The sequence below is a fragment of the Mastomys coucha genome, unplaced genomic scaffold, assembly GCF_008632895.1.
Source record: "Mastomys coucha isolate ucsf_1 unplaced genomic scaffold, UCSF_Mcou_1 pScaffold9, whole genome shotgun sequence".
NCBI lineage: Eukaryota > Metazoa > Chordata > Mammalia > Rodentia > Muridae > Mastomys > Mastomys coucha.
The window spans coordinates 7,316,014-7,331,350 of NW_022196915.1; the positions used below are offsets into that span (position 1 = coordinate 7,316,014).

Genomic DNA, 15,337 nt, shown 5'->3' on the forward strand with positions numbered 1-15,337 from the left:
CACCTAAAGATGGACATGGTAAGAAAAGCTTTGTCAGAAGCATAACAATTCAATTTCTACAGCAGTTAGCTTTTAGAAAGCAAAGACAGTGGAAAGTAGGTTGGTTCTGAAAACCTTGGCAGTCAATTTCTATCTCATCTCTACATCTCTGATTTCCCTCAGCCCTGGACCCAAAGTTCTTTCATTATGATTGTAATCAACTGGGCCTAAACATCTTTACAATTAGAGGTGGTAGCTTGAGGGAAAAGAAGGGCCAGGCATGGAGTACACACATGTAATCCCAGCACTTCTGAGGTTCAGACATGTAAAAGTTCTCAACTTTACAAAGATCTAGGCAAATTATAGTTACTGAATCAGTATAGCAGATTTAAATTTTTATCATCTAGAATCTCTGCATTCCAGGCTGTGCTCTCTTTGATGAGGCTATATCAGAAGTTATCAAAAACTGATAATGAAACACAATGAGCAGGATTCCTGTTCAACTCTAATGCATGGTGTAACTAAGAGAGGATGGGAAAGACAAGGTCAAAGATGACAAGATCCCTCTTTCAGTAGAAATGTAAACTTTAAACTAGGAATGGTGGCACATACCTATCATCTCACTACACATGTGAGGACAACTGATCTACAAAGAGCACTCTGGGCCAGCCAAGGCTCAAAAGTGATGAAACCTGGTCTCAAAAAAAAAAGGGGGGGGTGGAGGTAAAAAAAAAAAAAGATGAGGAGATGAGGAGGAAGCTGAGGAGATAAAGCATTTGTCTTTCAAGCATGAGATCACATGGAATCAAGCCAGGTAGGAGTGTCCATTTGTAACCCAGCACTGGGGAGGCAGAGACAGGTATGTCCTTGAGGCTCACTAGCCAACCAGACGGGCTTACTCAGTTAGATTCCAGAATAAAGAACATATTCCAGGGAATGAAGAAAAAAGGTAGACAACATCTAAGGTTGTCCTCTGCCTTCCACATGCACTCGAACATACATGTGCATCTGTACACATACAAACATACAAACATAGAACAATATAAAATTGGAACATCAAACTATTAAGACTTGAGTTCAAAATGAAAAATTAATTACTGAATATAGAAACAGCTAAGAGGAATTGAAATTTTAAAGCCCTTTTCTTTTTGGTTTTGTTTGTTTGACTAGTTGGTTGGTTTGGTTTGGTTTTGAGACAGGGTTTCTCTTCGGTGGCTGTACTGGAACTAATTCTGTAGACCAGACTAGCCATGAACTCAGAGATTTTGCCCTGCCTTGCCTCCTATGTGCTGAAATTAAAGGTCCATGCTACCACACCAGGCTTTAAAACTCATTTTGAAATAAGCATAACAAATAATATGAGAAATAGAAGACGAAAATTGTTATGAATCAAAAGAAACTAGGGGGCAGATGATGGACTCGGCCATAGAGACTTGGCAAGTATGAGGCCCTGCGTTCAGTCCCCAATATCACAAAAAGAAAGAAAAGAAAAGAAAAGACCACAGTAAGGTTAGAAGAAAAGCTGTCCTCAATTGAGACTACTTAGTCCAAAAAAGCTCCTTTAAGTATGGAAAGAGCTGAGAAAAAGCAGCCAGTCCAAGGGCACTAAATCCTAGACTTCATGCTGTTTGATCAGCAGATTCTGAGTAATAAGAGCAATAAATTCATTTTAGAGAAAGTAAAACTTAGGTAAATGTTTCAAAGCCTATATAAAGAAGATTACCTCAAGCTGTTAAACTCCTATTTTGAAGACTAGTCTCTTGGCAGTAATGGCAATCTAAAACTAATTTGTTTTTGTGCTTTTGATTGGGGTAAGTAACCACTATGAGCCATTTGGGGGTGTTTAAGTCTATGTATATTATCTAAGATTTATTTAGGAATGAGCTGTCATAGGATCAAAAATTAATTATGGATGGGTATGGTGGTAGAAGCTGCCACCCCAGTTACTTGGGAGGCTAAGGCAGGAAGATCTGAGTACAAGGCCCGCCTGGAGGACAAAGAGAGAACCCCATCTAGAAAACAACCCCAACCCTAAAACCAAAAACAGAAACAAAACTAGCAAATTACAGCTGGGAATACAGCTCAGAGAGAGCCCCGCTGTGTCCGCACTGCCTCAAGCTCAGGCTCCAGCACTACATTAGGAGAAGCTTTGGGGCTCTTACAATTAAGACTTGTTTTACTTATATATTTTCTAGATGTTATACGAACATTTTTCCCTGAGTAATTCAATAATGTGCTGTCTCAAACCTTGGGGCTTTAAATTTTTTTAAAAAATTTTGTGTATTACAGGTATTTTGCCTACATATATGTCTGTGTACCTCATGTGGTTTTGGTGCCTGTGGATGCCAGAAGAGGGCATTTGATGCCCTGAGACTGGAGTTGCAAATGGTTGTGAGCCACTATGTGGGTGCTGAGAATCAAATCCAGGTCCTCTAGAAGAAGATCAGTGAGTGCTCTTAACCACCAAGACATCTCTCTAGCCACTAACCTTCAGGCTTTTAGTGAATGTTCCTAGTAGTGCTATCTCTAATCAATAAGTTTCTCAATTCAAAACTTAGCTCTCATTACAGTAGTTGAACTGAGATAAAATCAAATGTTGGTAAATAGTAGATTTCCAAGTGTGGATCTTATACTTTGCCTTTTCTCTCTGTCCCCATTATCTACAGCCTAATTCTCACAATTACCCTGATTCTGCAGTTCATCCAAGTCCATGTATCGGCTGGGATGAGGATTAAACCCTTTAGCAGCTTCTAATTCCTTCTCCCGTTTCTTTCGCAGTTCCTGTTCCTGGGCCCGCCTGGCCACTTCTTCCTGTAGTTCATCCAACTCACTTTTAGAGGTGATCTCCCCATCTGAGATAGAAGCAAAGAAGATAAATTACAACACTTCCAGAATCAAGGTGAATTATCTGTTAACCTTATAGTCATTATGCCATTTTCCCTTTGGAACTCTTGCTTTCCAGTCATGTTTTGGATACTTTTTCTTTATTAGATTCAGAGAGAGAGCAACACAGGCCATGAATAATGATGATGTTTACAACATGTATATTTTCAATATTGCATGAATGGCAACAGTGTAACTCCTAATATTCCTTAAGCATTTTCTTTCTTTTTCTTTTATTTATTTATTATTATACATAAGTACACTATAGCTGTCTTCAGACACACCAGAAGAGGGTGTCAGATCTCATAACAGGTGGTTGTGAGCCACCATGTGGTTGCTGGGATTTGAACTCAGGACCTTTAGAAGAGCAGTCAGTGCTCTTACCCGCTGAGCCATCTCACCAACCCCTTCTTAAGCATTTTCAATATACTAAGAACAATTTTAAAAGCATTTTTACATATATTACTTCATTTATTTCTCTCAAGTGATACGGTAAAAGGGACATGGGTTATCCTTTTTAGAAGAAAAGAAAGCTAACACAAATGGCAAATGGCAGAGTTGTCTTCAAGTCAAGTAGGATAAATCCTGCTGGGACTGTTGACACAGGCCCATGATCCAGCTACTCCAGATGGGGGTGGAAGAGGATAAAAAGCCTACACAATTTATAGAATAAATTCAAAGCCAGCCTAGACAACCTCATGAGACCTTGGCTCAGAAAGTATCTGGATGTGGTACTAATACCTGTGATGTCAGCACTTGAGAAGCGGAAACAAAGCAACTGACATCAGTTCAAGGCCTGACTGAGCTATAATATTCAGTTTCAGGCCAGTACAGGCTATAAAAAAAAGAGCCTGTCTCAGAAACCAAAACAACAGCAAAAAAAGATGCTGGGATATAGCTCAGTGACAGCACACTTGCCTAACATACATGAGCCCCCAAAATCCTGGGTTCAATTCCTGGTACTAAAAAAAAAAATTAGTCATTTTTCTCTCTCTCTTAATTTCCACCATCTGTTTAAATCAGTTTGTAAAATATCCATAGTAAAAATTCTAGTTCATTGATGAATCTAAATAGATTGAGAATGATATACATGATAAATCAAATAAAAGTGTGAGGGATAGAATAGTATGCCTAGTGTAACTTCAATTTTAACAGTTTTATATTATGAGTGTGTGTGTGTGTGTATGTGTGTGTGTATGTGTGTGGTGTTAACACTGGCTCATTCAGTTTCAGGAGGTAAAAGACAGTTATTGAATTGTTGGAGCAAATTTCTTTCTAAAGCTGGGTTTCTTTTATCTTTTGGTTTAGTGGGTGGGGGGCGTGTGCACAAGCACACGAAGACACACACACACTTCCTCACGTGTGAGTACATGTGTATATGTGACTAAAAAAGTGTTGTCATCATTTTGCTAAATATCTTTTGCCTGCTGAGATTAGAAGATTCTATTCTGTCCAGCTAATCCACAACTGTGGACTAACAGGGCAAACCATGAGACTCAATTTTTATTATCCTGAAAAGGTGCCACCTTTCTGAAGAGAATATAAGGGGTAGTCAGTTCATCCACATTCACAAGTTTCTTAAAGTAATTTTACTCTACATAAAATAAATTAAAATGTAAACAATAAGACAGTATATAATTTCATTAGGAAGCAGGCATATTTTCTGCCAGTCCTTTACTTTAAGTTAACCAATATTTCAAGCATACCTGCTTCTATACATTTCTCTGCCTAGCAAGTGTCAGTACACATACCAAGCAACATGCCTTCAATATACGTATGTATGTACTCACGTTACAACCCAATATCAGTCCTTCCTCTCCTCCCAGTACTACCTCACGCATATCCTACCTGCATTCCACCTTCACCTTCTCAAAGGTCCCCCACTAACACAGCACCCCTAACCCCACTTATCAGGTCCCACTAACATAGCACCCCTACCCCCACACATCAGGTCCCACTAACACAGCACCCCTACCCCCACACATCAAGTCTCACTAACACAGCACCCCTACCCCCACACATCAAGTCCCACTAACACAGCACCCCTACCCCCACACATCAAGTCTCTGCAGGATGAGGCACATCCTGGGAACAGGAGGAGGAGAGGACTCCCAGCTCAAAGGCCCAGAAGACATCTTCAACAAAATCCTAGAAGAAAATTTCCCTAACCTAAAGAAAGAAATGCCTATAAAAGGTACATGAAGCTTACCAAAAAGATTAGATTAGAAATGAAAATCCCCCTGCCAGATAATAATCAAAACAGAAAATATACAGAACAAAGAAAGAATTATAAAAGCAGCAAGGGAAAAAGGTCATGTAGCATATAAAGGCAGACCTATCAGAATTATATCTGATTTCTCATCTGAGACTCTGAAAGCTAGAAAGGTCTGGGCAGAGGTCTTAAAGACCCCAAGAGATCACAGCTATCAGCCTAGACTACTATACCCAGCAAAACTCTCAGTCTCCACAGATGGAGAAAGCAAGTTCACACCTTCTTATTACTGTTTGTGCATATGCCTTTCCATCTAACTATCAGGACCATTCAGTAACTATCAATCAACTGGTAAATGAGACTATGACACATAGGCAAGGGTAAACTTGAATTGCTAATTCCTAATTTTGCCCACATGTCTCTGTTGTATCACAGTTCACAATACAAATCACTGAGGAATTCATTTCTCAAGAGGTTGCCTATACAAAGGAAAGCCCTAGGACTTATTCTTCTAAAGAATGGAACCGCCGGGCGGTGGTGGCGCACGCCTTTAATCCCAGCACTTGGGAGGCAGAGGCAGGCAGATTTCTGAGTTCGAGGCCAGCCTGGTCTACAGAGTGAGTTCCAGGACAGCCAGGGCTACACAGAGAAACCCTGTCTCAAAAATACAAAAAACAAAAAACAAATAGCAAAAAAAAAGAATGGAACCATTTTTACCATCATGCACTATATTACTGTTCCTCCTCATTTCCACAAAATTCTTTCCAATGTTAAAACATTCAGACAAGCCAAGAAAACAAAAACTAGAGAAACAGAAAGAAAGAAGCTGAACAGCCTCCACGCTTACACTCGGGGGTGGGCATGCCTGTATGGGTGTGTGTACTCATTGGTAGATGTGGTCAAACTTGACTACTATCCTTAGTACATTCACTTTTCTTTTTGAGACATGTTCTCTCAGTAGGACCTGGGACTTGCTGATTCAGCTCTGGCTGGCTGACTACCCAGTGTGCTCCATGAATATGCCTCTACAGCATGCTGGCAATTGAACTCAGGTCTTCATGGTGTTTAACAAGCACTAACTAACTGAGCTAGCTCTCTAGCACACACATTACATTTTGTTAGAATTCTCAAACAACTGTCTACTAGTTTAAGTATGCTCAATAAAGTTAATTCCCAAATAGAACTGGTGGTCAAATCCAGTTTCCCAAATCCTGTTTACCTGAGAGAGGTTGAGTCTTTGTCCAGCCGGTCATGGGAGCTGTAGAGTCTACCTCCAGAATGCTACTGCTGTGAGACTTTGGAATATGACGCCAAGAAGGAACAAACCCAACAGGTCTCTTTGTGCTTTGATCCCTTCAAAAGAGAATCCAGAGTATAAAAAGTTTCAAACAGTGGCTTCTAACAACATTCCTAAGACTAAAATTTAAAACAGAAAGCAAACATCATAAATGCTTGGGAACCAAGGGTCAAGGATCAAAATCATAATGCACCTACTCCTGAGGCTGAGGCAAGAAAATAAGCCTAGGAATACCAGGCTTAAACAACAAGAATTGAACAAAAATTCCTCTCAGATTTGGGGGGATGAGGGAGGGAGGGAGGGAAGTGGGAGAGAGAGGGGGGGGGAGAGAGAGAGAGAGAGAGAGAGAGAGAGAGCAGCTTCTGTAATATACATTGTATTGATTGGTAAATACTCTATTTATGCTTGTTAAAGATTCCGGGGAGGAATATGATGGAGAATGTCTTTAATCCCAGCACGCAGGTGGATCTCTGTGAGTTCAAGGCCAGTCTGGTCTATAAAGTGAGTTCCAGACCAACTAAGACTATACAGAAAAATTATGTCTCAAAAAAGGAAAAGAGAGGAGAAGAAAAGTGGGGAGGGGAGGGGAGGGAACACTGAGGGTGAGGAGGCCCTGGCTGGTCTCCTTGAAACTCCCTGTCCTAGGCAGACAGGCTCACAAACTCTAGCAAACAGAAAAACAGCAAGCTGCTAAGAGAGTTAAAAACATTGTCTTTGGACTGGTAAGATGGCTCAGTAGGTAAAAGGTGCTTGCTACATGACCTGGTGACTTGAGATCAAACCAAGGAACACAAGTGATGGAAGAAAACTGACTTTCACAAGTTCTCCTCCAACCACCCCCTGCCCCTCCACATAAAATGTTTAAAAAAATAATTTAACTAAAACAAAACAAACCAAAATAAAATACTGTATCCTTAATAAGAACTAGTAAGTGGCAGACTATCTCCAACCAAGGCTATTATTGTTTATAGCACAATATACAAATGCCTACAATAGGAATAGGAATTAGAAGGTCATCCATAGAAAGGACAGAAGTGGACCCTGTACCTGGACTCTCTCAGTGGGAGCTACAGCTGGCTGCTCAGCTTCTCCAGACAACTTCTGCTGGAGGACTGCAAGCCCCAATTTGATGGTGTTATTTGCTATCATTTGCTCTTTTACTTAGAAGCCTCAGGCAAGGAGCACTCTGCTCTGCTCAGGGCTCTCAAGCAGGAGCACACACTGACTGCTTCAGGAGGCTCCCCTGTCAATCTCCTGCTGAATGTCTGTGAGCTCCAGACTGACGATGGGACCTTTTGTTTGTGTTCTCAACTGAGGCACTCCAGTCATCTCTGAATGTTTTAATACATAAGATTTTATTATGTCTTATTACAAATTTGCTGCCCATTGTTCATTCTTTTATCTTTTGCTTGCTTAATAAACTCACTCATTCTGTTATAGCTACTTTTTAAAATCTTATTTCCTTGACATCTTGTGCATCTAATAGTATCTGGGATCTAGTAAACATTCAGAATTTATGACATGAATTGATGAACATATTCTCATATGTATTATCTTCCTCTTTGTTACTGAAGTCTTTTGTTTTGAAGGACAAGACTGAGAAGACCAGTACTCTACCCACTCAAGCCCAACTTCTTAAACCTTTGTCACATTTCCTCATGAATAAAACTGAACAGGGTCCAGTAGGCAGATGAGATCAATGCAGAAGAATAAGTAGATGCCAACATCCTGGCAGAAGATATAATCACACTTTTCAAAACAGCTAGAAGGTTAAGAACACTGCTCCTACAGCAACTCAGTAAAAACAATGCATTGAGGGAAGATGCAGCCTTAAGCAGGGCATAATGAGCTCCACCAAACTGCCATCGCTACCCTGTGAGATTAGGATTATCAATGGTTTCATAATCTGTTTCCCAGAAATCCAAAACTAAGACAGAAAAAGTTACAGGCTAGATGTCTTCTCTGGTTTTAATTCACTAACTCATTCTTTTATTGAAAAAATATTTTCTTTTTTTTTTTTAAGATATATTTATTTATTTTATGTATATGAGTACACTGTCGTTCTCTTCAGACACACCACAAGAGGGCATTGGACCCCACTACAGATGGTTGTGAGCCACCATGTGGTTGCTAGGAATTGAACTCAGGACCTCTGGGTCCTGACAGTCAGTGTTCTTAACCTCTGAAGCCATCTCTCCAGCTCCCGAAAAATATTTTCTAAACAATTACTTTTTATTTTTGTGTATGTGTGTGTGCTACCTAACCTGGGTTCTAAAATTCAAATTTGAGTCCTTTGCAAAAGCAACAAGTGCTTTTAACTGCTACGTAATCTCTTCAGCCCCTCCTAAACTATTTTAAAATAAAAATGTAATATTATAAATATTCATGATGTGTATGGTAGGGCATTCCTGTCATCTCAGCACTCTGGAATGAGGCAAGAGAGTCAGCTTAAGTTTAAAGTCAACCTGGGCTACAAAATGAATTCAAGACCAGTCCTTAAGCATTCTCTGTACAACCCCAACTTTATTGTGTTGTGTTTAAATACATACCAAACAACAGTTATTGCACAGATAATGCTTGAAATAAAAAGCCACTGCCTTTACTCCTGCTCCCAACAGAGGGCGCTGCTGCTCTAGGAAAACTGGTAGAGAATATGGTCAGTGCTAAAACCTCTATCTCTTCACTTGCCTACCCATAGCTGAAAGTTCCAAGCTCACACTGCTTCAAAGAACTATTGTTACTTTAATTGTTAATAACAATTGTTATTTTATTGTTATTGCTTAACTGTTATTTCATTGTTATCTTAATTGTTATTTTAAGGCCAGACAATACCTGTAGACATTCACACTCTCAGGCGGGGCAGCATCCAAACTGACAGGGCTGCTGCTGTTCCTCTCGCTGCTCTCATAGCCAGATTCCATCCGCTGGATTAGGCGAGGATGCTGCTCTAAAAGATGAGAGCCTGGCCGGGCTGTTCCCCAGAGTTTATGCTGTGAGCTTGGTCCACCATCTTTAATGTCATTAGCAGTTGGCTTGCTGACTTCATCTGGTGTAAATTCTTTAGCTAACCCAATCAAAGGACAGGTGTAGAAAATGAGGTAGATTTAGTGTTTGCCTAAATTAAAATCTAACTAAACCCTCCCTCTAGACATTATTCATTGGAGTTCTATCTTCAAAAAACATGACATCAGAGTAAAAATGTTCCTTACCAGCTATACTAAAAAACACAGGGTTTTTAAACACATAAATCAATTGTATTTGAGAGCTCACTTGTTGCCTTATTCTCTGCTCACCTGCATCTTCAGGAAAGGTCCTAAGCTGGGTGTAGCCGCAATGCTTCCTTTTGTCCTTACTAAAAATGCTGTCAATATTTAGAGATTCTCGTTTAGGTCTCCATGTTGGGCGGTACTTGCTGGAAGAACTGGATTTTGCCTCACTACTGGTACTCTCTGTTTCCCAGCCCCGAGAGTGTGAAGGGAAGTTCCTTGGTGGCATCTTGTCTGGCTGGTCTCCTGCCCTGCTTCCACAGGGAGATCCTGCACTGGTCTGAGAAGCCAAGGAAGGCCTGCTGTGGATCATATTGCTTACTGTCTCTTTGAAATCCTTTAGCCTGCTGGTGCTGCTGGATTTAGAGGCATTCCTAGGAGCCTGCTTCTCTTTCAGTGTTTCTCCTAAAAATCAGAGAGAATAAAAGAAATGAAGACTTTTAACATAATCACAAATGTCCTCATCCTAGAGAAAGTAAGAAAAATCCATTTGGCAAGAAAAACAGAAGTTTAATGGAGGAAATAGGAGTGCAGATGGCTTGCCTTCACTGTGGTACCCTGAGGCCTGTGGCTCATCGCCTTTCCTCCGAACACGGCCCGAGTTCCTCCTGCGCTCTACCAGGGACCCTTTCTTCGATGTGTGCTTCTGATTACATTCACTATCAGTCAGGTGTCCTGAAAGAAGAAGGAAATGGGAGTAAGCTGCTTTCTGAAACTAACCCTTACCCTTCTGAGAATCCAATCTCCCTTTGGGACTTATAATAATAGTGCAACAAACTTATTCTATACATGGATCAGAAACTGTAGGGGCCAGAACCATCTGACCTGAGTATAAGACTCCTGGGGGTTAGTGGAGCCTTCCAAATCTATAACATATCCTGAACAATCATCAGTCTCAAACCAAACTCATTATATTTCTCAGTTGACCTATGAACTAAAACTGCTGATTAATAACTTCTTAATTCTCCTCTCCAACCTATACTTCATCAAATCTGACTTCACTCAAATATTGTAATTCATAATTCTTTATCAGTAACCATTGAGAAACCCCAAGGGGGCTTTGTATTTTGTATACCTTTCCCAACATCCTGCCTACAGTATTTAAATGTATAAGCTTAAGTTATATTAAAAAGAAGAACAGATTGTAAAAAATATAATCAGCCAAGCAGCTGGAACCTAGAAAGTAAATTAAGTTTGAAGGCAAGCTGATAGAAACTGCCCAGGTTTTCAAATGCATGAAAGTTAACAAATTTATGTTCACATGTTGTTATATACAGAGCCTTGTACACTCAGGTTGTCAGCAATAGAATGTGATGGATACTATTCAACCAGTTGCCCCATGCAATCTTTTATTGCTTTTATCCATTTTTGTTTATTTGAACCCAAAAGAAAGATTTAAAAAAGAGAAAATCAACTGCAGCAACTAAATGATACCAAGGTTAAATCCCGAGGGATTCTCCTCACTCCAACATAACATATGTACACCACTGCCTCCCAGGAGGAGCCTCTCTCTGGCCCACAATTCCAGAAAGATATCCTTTAAAAATCAATTGCAATGAAGACCATCTAGACAGCAGTTTTCAAGAGAAAATCAATGAGTCCAATCAAACTTCTAGGTCCATAAATCTGGCATCATCTATAGGTGATGCTTTGTTTCAAGGCTATTAAAAATTATTCTTCAGTGGGAGAGTGGGGGAACACCTTTAACATGCCTTTCGTCCCAACACTCAGTAGGCAGAGGCAGGCAGAAATCTCTGAATTTGAGGCCAGCCTAGTCTACAGAGCTAGTTCCAAGACAGGGCTACAAAAGGAAACCCTGTCTCAAAACAAAACAAATACAAAAACCAGGATGGAAGAAAATGCTCAAGTACCATAAAGATGATGTCAGCAAAATTCAGAACCTGGGAAATACACAAGTTAAATTACCTAGTTTTGAACCATAAGTTGCAAGGGAAAAGTGGAAGCAAAAAACCCCTATTCATTAAAAGTACCCTATGTTGGCCAGGCAGTGGTGGCACATGCCTTTAATCCCAGCACTTGGGAGGCAGAGGCAGGTAGATTTCTGAGTTCCAGGCCAGCCTGGTCTACAAAGTGAGTTCTAAGACAGCCAGAGCTACACAGAGAAACTCTGTCTCGAAAAACAAAACAAAAACAAACAAACAAAAAAAAAACAACTACCAAATTTTATAGGGGCTGGAGAAATGGCTCAGCAGTTAAGAGCACTGACTGCTATTCCAAAGGTCCTTAGTTCAGATCCCACCAACCACATGGTGGCTCACAACCACCCATAATGAGATCTAATGCCCTCTTCTGGTGTGTCTGAAGATAGCTACAGTATACTATGCTGGAGCGAGCGGGGCCATACTGAGTTCAATTCCCAACAGCCACATGATTGGCTCACAGCCACCTGTACAGCTACAGTGTACTCATACACATAAAATATATAATAAAAATAAATAAATCTAAAAAAAAAGAATAGAAACTGCTCTTAAGAAAAATAAATAAATAAAATAAATAAATACATAAATCTTAAAAAAAAAAAAAGTGCCCTATGTGGCATGGCATGCATCTGTAGTCTACCAATGGAGACCCTGGGGAAGGAGGACCACATGAGCTCAGGAGTTTCAGAACTGCCTAGGCAACATACCAAGTCCTTAGCTCAAAAACTTAAAAAAATAAATAAATCAATAAAGTCAGGTGTAGTACAGCACATCTGTAATGCCAGCACATGGGAGGCTGCAGCAAGGGCATCTAGAATATGAGACCCACCTATGCTACAAAATAAGACCTTGTCAAAAAATGCAAGAATCAAAAACAAATAAGTGAAATTTAGAAGTAACCTAAAAAGGCTTACAACCATCTGTAACTCCAGTTCCAGGGGATCTGACAGCCTCTTCTGACCAATAAGAGCAAGGAGCATACATACACAGTGCACATACACACCCATATAAGAAAAACACTCATACATCTAAGATTACAAATAATTTTTTACATGTATTTATTTTTATTTTATATGCATTGGGTTTTTTTGTCTGCATGTTTGTCTGTGTGAGGGTGTCAGATCTCCTAAAACTGGAGTTACAGATAGTTGTGAGCTGCCATGTACAGGCTGGGAATTGAACCTGCATCCTTTGGAAGGACAGCCAATGCTCTTAACCACTGAGCTATCTCCTCAGCCCAGTAAAATAAATCTTTTTTAAAAATTATGGCCGGGCGGTGGTGGCACACGCCTTTAATCCCAGAACTTGAGAGGCAGAGACAGGCAGATTTCTGAGTTTGAGGCCAGCCTGGTCTACAAAGTGAGTTCCAGGACAGCCAAGGCTACACAGAGCCTTTTCTGTCTTAAAAAAACAAAAAACAAACAAAAAAATTATGAAATAACAGAAAAGACTCATCAAAATGTATACATCTCTTTTGATTTTGGAGAAAACACACAAGCCAGTAAGGACAGCACTTGCAATAGCAAACCACTGACTGGGTTAGCAGCTATGAGCAGAATCACTTTCCTTTTGTTCCCATGAAGGAATTAAACACAGAGACTCACACATATGAGGGAAACATTGAGCTACCTACATCTCCTGCCTTCATTACTATTTTTAAATGTTTACAAATGATTTATATTTTTGTAGTACATATAAGAATATCTGTGAAAGAAGTAATATAATGTCTTGGATTTGCTTCAAAATAATTGAGGAGTAAAAGACATCAGTAAAAGTACAAGTAATTGGGGGAGGGGGTGAGATAGCTTAGCAGGTAAGAGCACTGACTGCTCTTCCAAAGGTCCTGAGTTCAAATCCCAGCAACCACACGGTGGCTCACAACCACCCATAACAAGATCCAACGCCCTTTTCCGATGCATCTGAAGTCAGCTACAGTGTACTTATATATAATAATAAAAAGTACTTTTTTTAAAAAGTACAGGTAATTACTTTGGTCTTGGATTACAGTTATTGAAACTAGGTGATAAATACATGTGGACAAGCATTCTGACTCTTAGAAATGTTTGAAACTCTGCTATTACTGAGGGAACGGAAGGAATGGCCAGTGGTTAATAGCACTGACTGCTCTTCCAGAGGACTTGGATTCAATTCCTAATAACCACATGGCAGCTCACAACTGTCTGTAACTCCAGCTCCAGGGGACCCAATGACCTCTTTTGATCTCTGTGGGTACTAGGCACACACATGGTGTACTGATATGCACACAGGTAAAATATCTATCCATATAAAAATAATTAAAAAAAAAAAAACACAAAGAATATAAAGCATTGATCAGAAGCCATGAGCTTTACTCATCTTCAAAGTCCTTAGGCAAGCCAGGCAGTGGTGGTGCCAGCCTTTAATCCCAGCACTTGGGAGGCAGAGGCGGGCGGATTTCTGAGTTGAGGCCAGCCTGGTCTACAGAGTGAGTTCCAGGACAACCATGGCTACAACAGAGAAACCCTGTCTCAAAAAAAAAAAAAACAAAAAAACAAAAAAACAAAACAAAACAAAAAACAAAGTCCTTAGGCAAGTGGACATAGTTCATGCCTTAGCTACGCTGTTTCTCATGATTTTTTGTTTCAATAGTCACTCAACATTCTTCCTTCTGTGTCCTATAATGACTTCTTCCGCTGATAAAAGCACAGATTAAAAAACAATTTAAGAATTCTTACGGAAGGAATGTACAGTAATAAGACGGTGGTTTTTTTCTTTATTTGCACCTCTGTCCTTCAAAAACCTAGCATTAAGGTAAGTAGGTATTCACCACCCATGAATACACCTCTTGAAGCTCTTCATTCAAAACCATGGAATGAAACATGGCCAGGTAGAAGACAAGGCAAAAGGTGTTTAATGAGATATTGTGGAATCAAAAGAATATCAGGACAAAGGTAGACTTAAGAAAAATTACATTGATAATCATATCACATGCTCCTTACTGATGTACTGCTGTGTGCAATAGAGCATCATTACTCATTCAGAACTATCTTGTTTCTTTGTATCCTACTCAATTACCCAAATTCTGTATTTTTCTACCTTGCATATCATTTACTACTTGCCTCCAGAGGCTTTTTCTTGGGAGGCTTTCTATGTAGGAATTGAATCAGACCAGCAGGGTTCTATGTATAAGTCCCTACCTGTGTCCCGACTGCTCTGAGACATGGAATCATTCTCCACATTATAGATGACTGTCCCCTGAGAATCTGAAGAGAAGTGACTGACCACAGACTCATGGTGAGAATGTTTGTAGGGATAGCTCTCCGTTGAGGAATCTGTTCGAGTATCACTTGAGATTGAAGGCTCCCTCCCTGAAGGAAGGAGGAGATACATATGCAAAAGTAAGGAAAGCTAGAACAGCGACAGTCCTGAGGAAAGGAGATAGATGCAACAAAGACCCATAAAGCAAGAACTTCCTAGAAGGAAGGGTGAGAAGAATACACCACAGAGACATTCTTCCCAACACCCGTCTTCCAGGTAATCCAGACACACATACAATTCCTCCCACCCCTGTCCCTACCTTGCTGAAGCCCTCACTTTGCCTGCCACTGTGAAAAACTGTGGGGTTTTTAGAAAACCTATGGGGGAAAGTGGAAGAAATGAAAAAGTTGTGAGACGTAAGCTCTACATAGATGAAGCCCCAGGCCAACCTGCCACACATGCCAGCTGGTCACCTATCTTAGAAGCTCTCACCTACACTGTCACACATGTTGCTTTAAAAACT

At 40.2% G+C, this 15,337-nt stretch overlaps 1 protein-coding gene across 9 annotated transcripts in view; it reads right to left on the minus strand.

The window, feature by feature from the left end:
* Usp54 (ubiquitin specific peptidase 54) overlaps positions 1-15,337 on the minus strand; it is a 99,306-nt gene that overhangs the window by 19,491 nt on the left and 64,478 nt on the right. For 6 of the 9 annotated variants that reach the window (XM_031362081.1, XM_031362078.1, XM_031362079.1 and 3 more), the window contains 6 exons: positions 14,754-14,924; positions 10,181-10,312; positions 9,665-10,042; positions 9,204-9,435; positions 6,294-6,427; positions 2,664-2,831 (listed from right to left, as the gene is read on the minus strand). In XM_031362081.1, coding sequence (XP_031217941.1) covers positions 2,664-2,831; positions 6,294-6,427; positions 9,204-9,435; positions 9,665-10,042; positions 10,181-10,312; positions 14,754-14,924 — 1,215 coding nt within the window. The remainder of the gene's footprint in view (positions 1-2,663; positions 2,832-6,293; positions 6,428-9,203; positions 9,436-9,664; positions 10,043-10,180; positions 10,313-14,753; positions 14,925-15,337) is intronic. The other 3 variants (XM_031362084.1, XM_031362082.1, XM_031362085.1) reach the window with 1 other exon arrangement.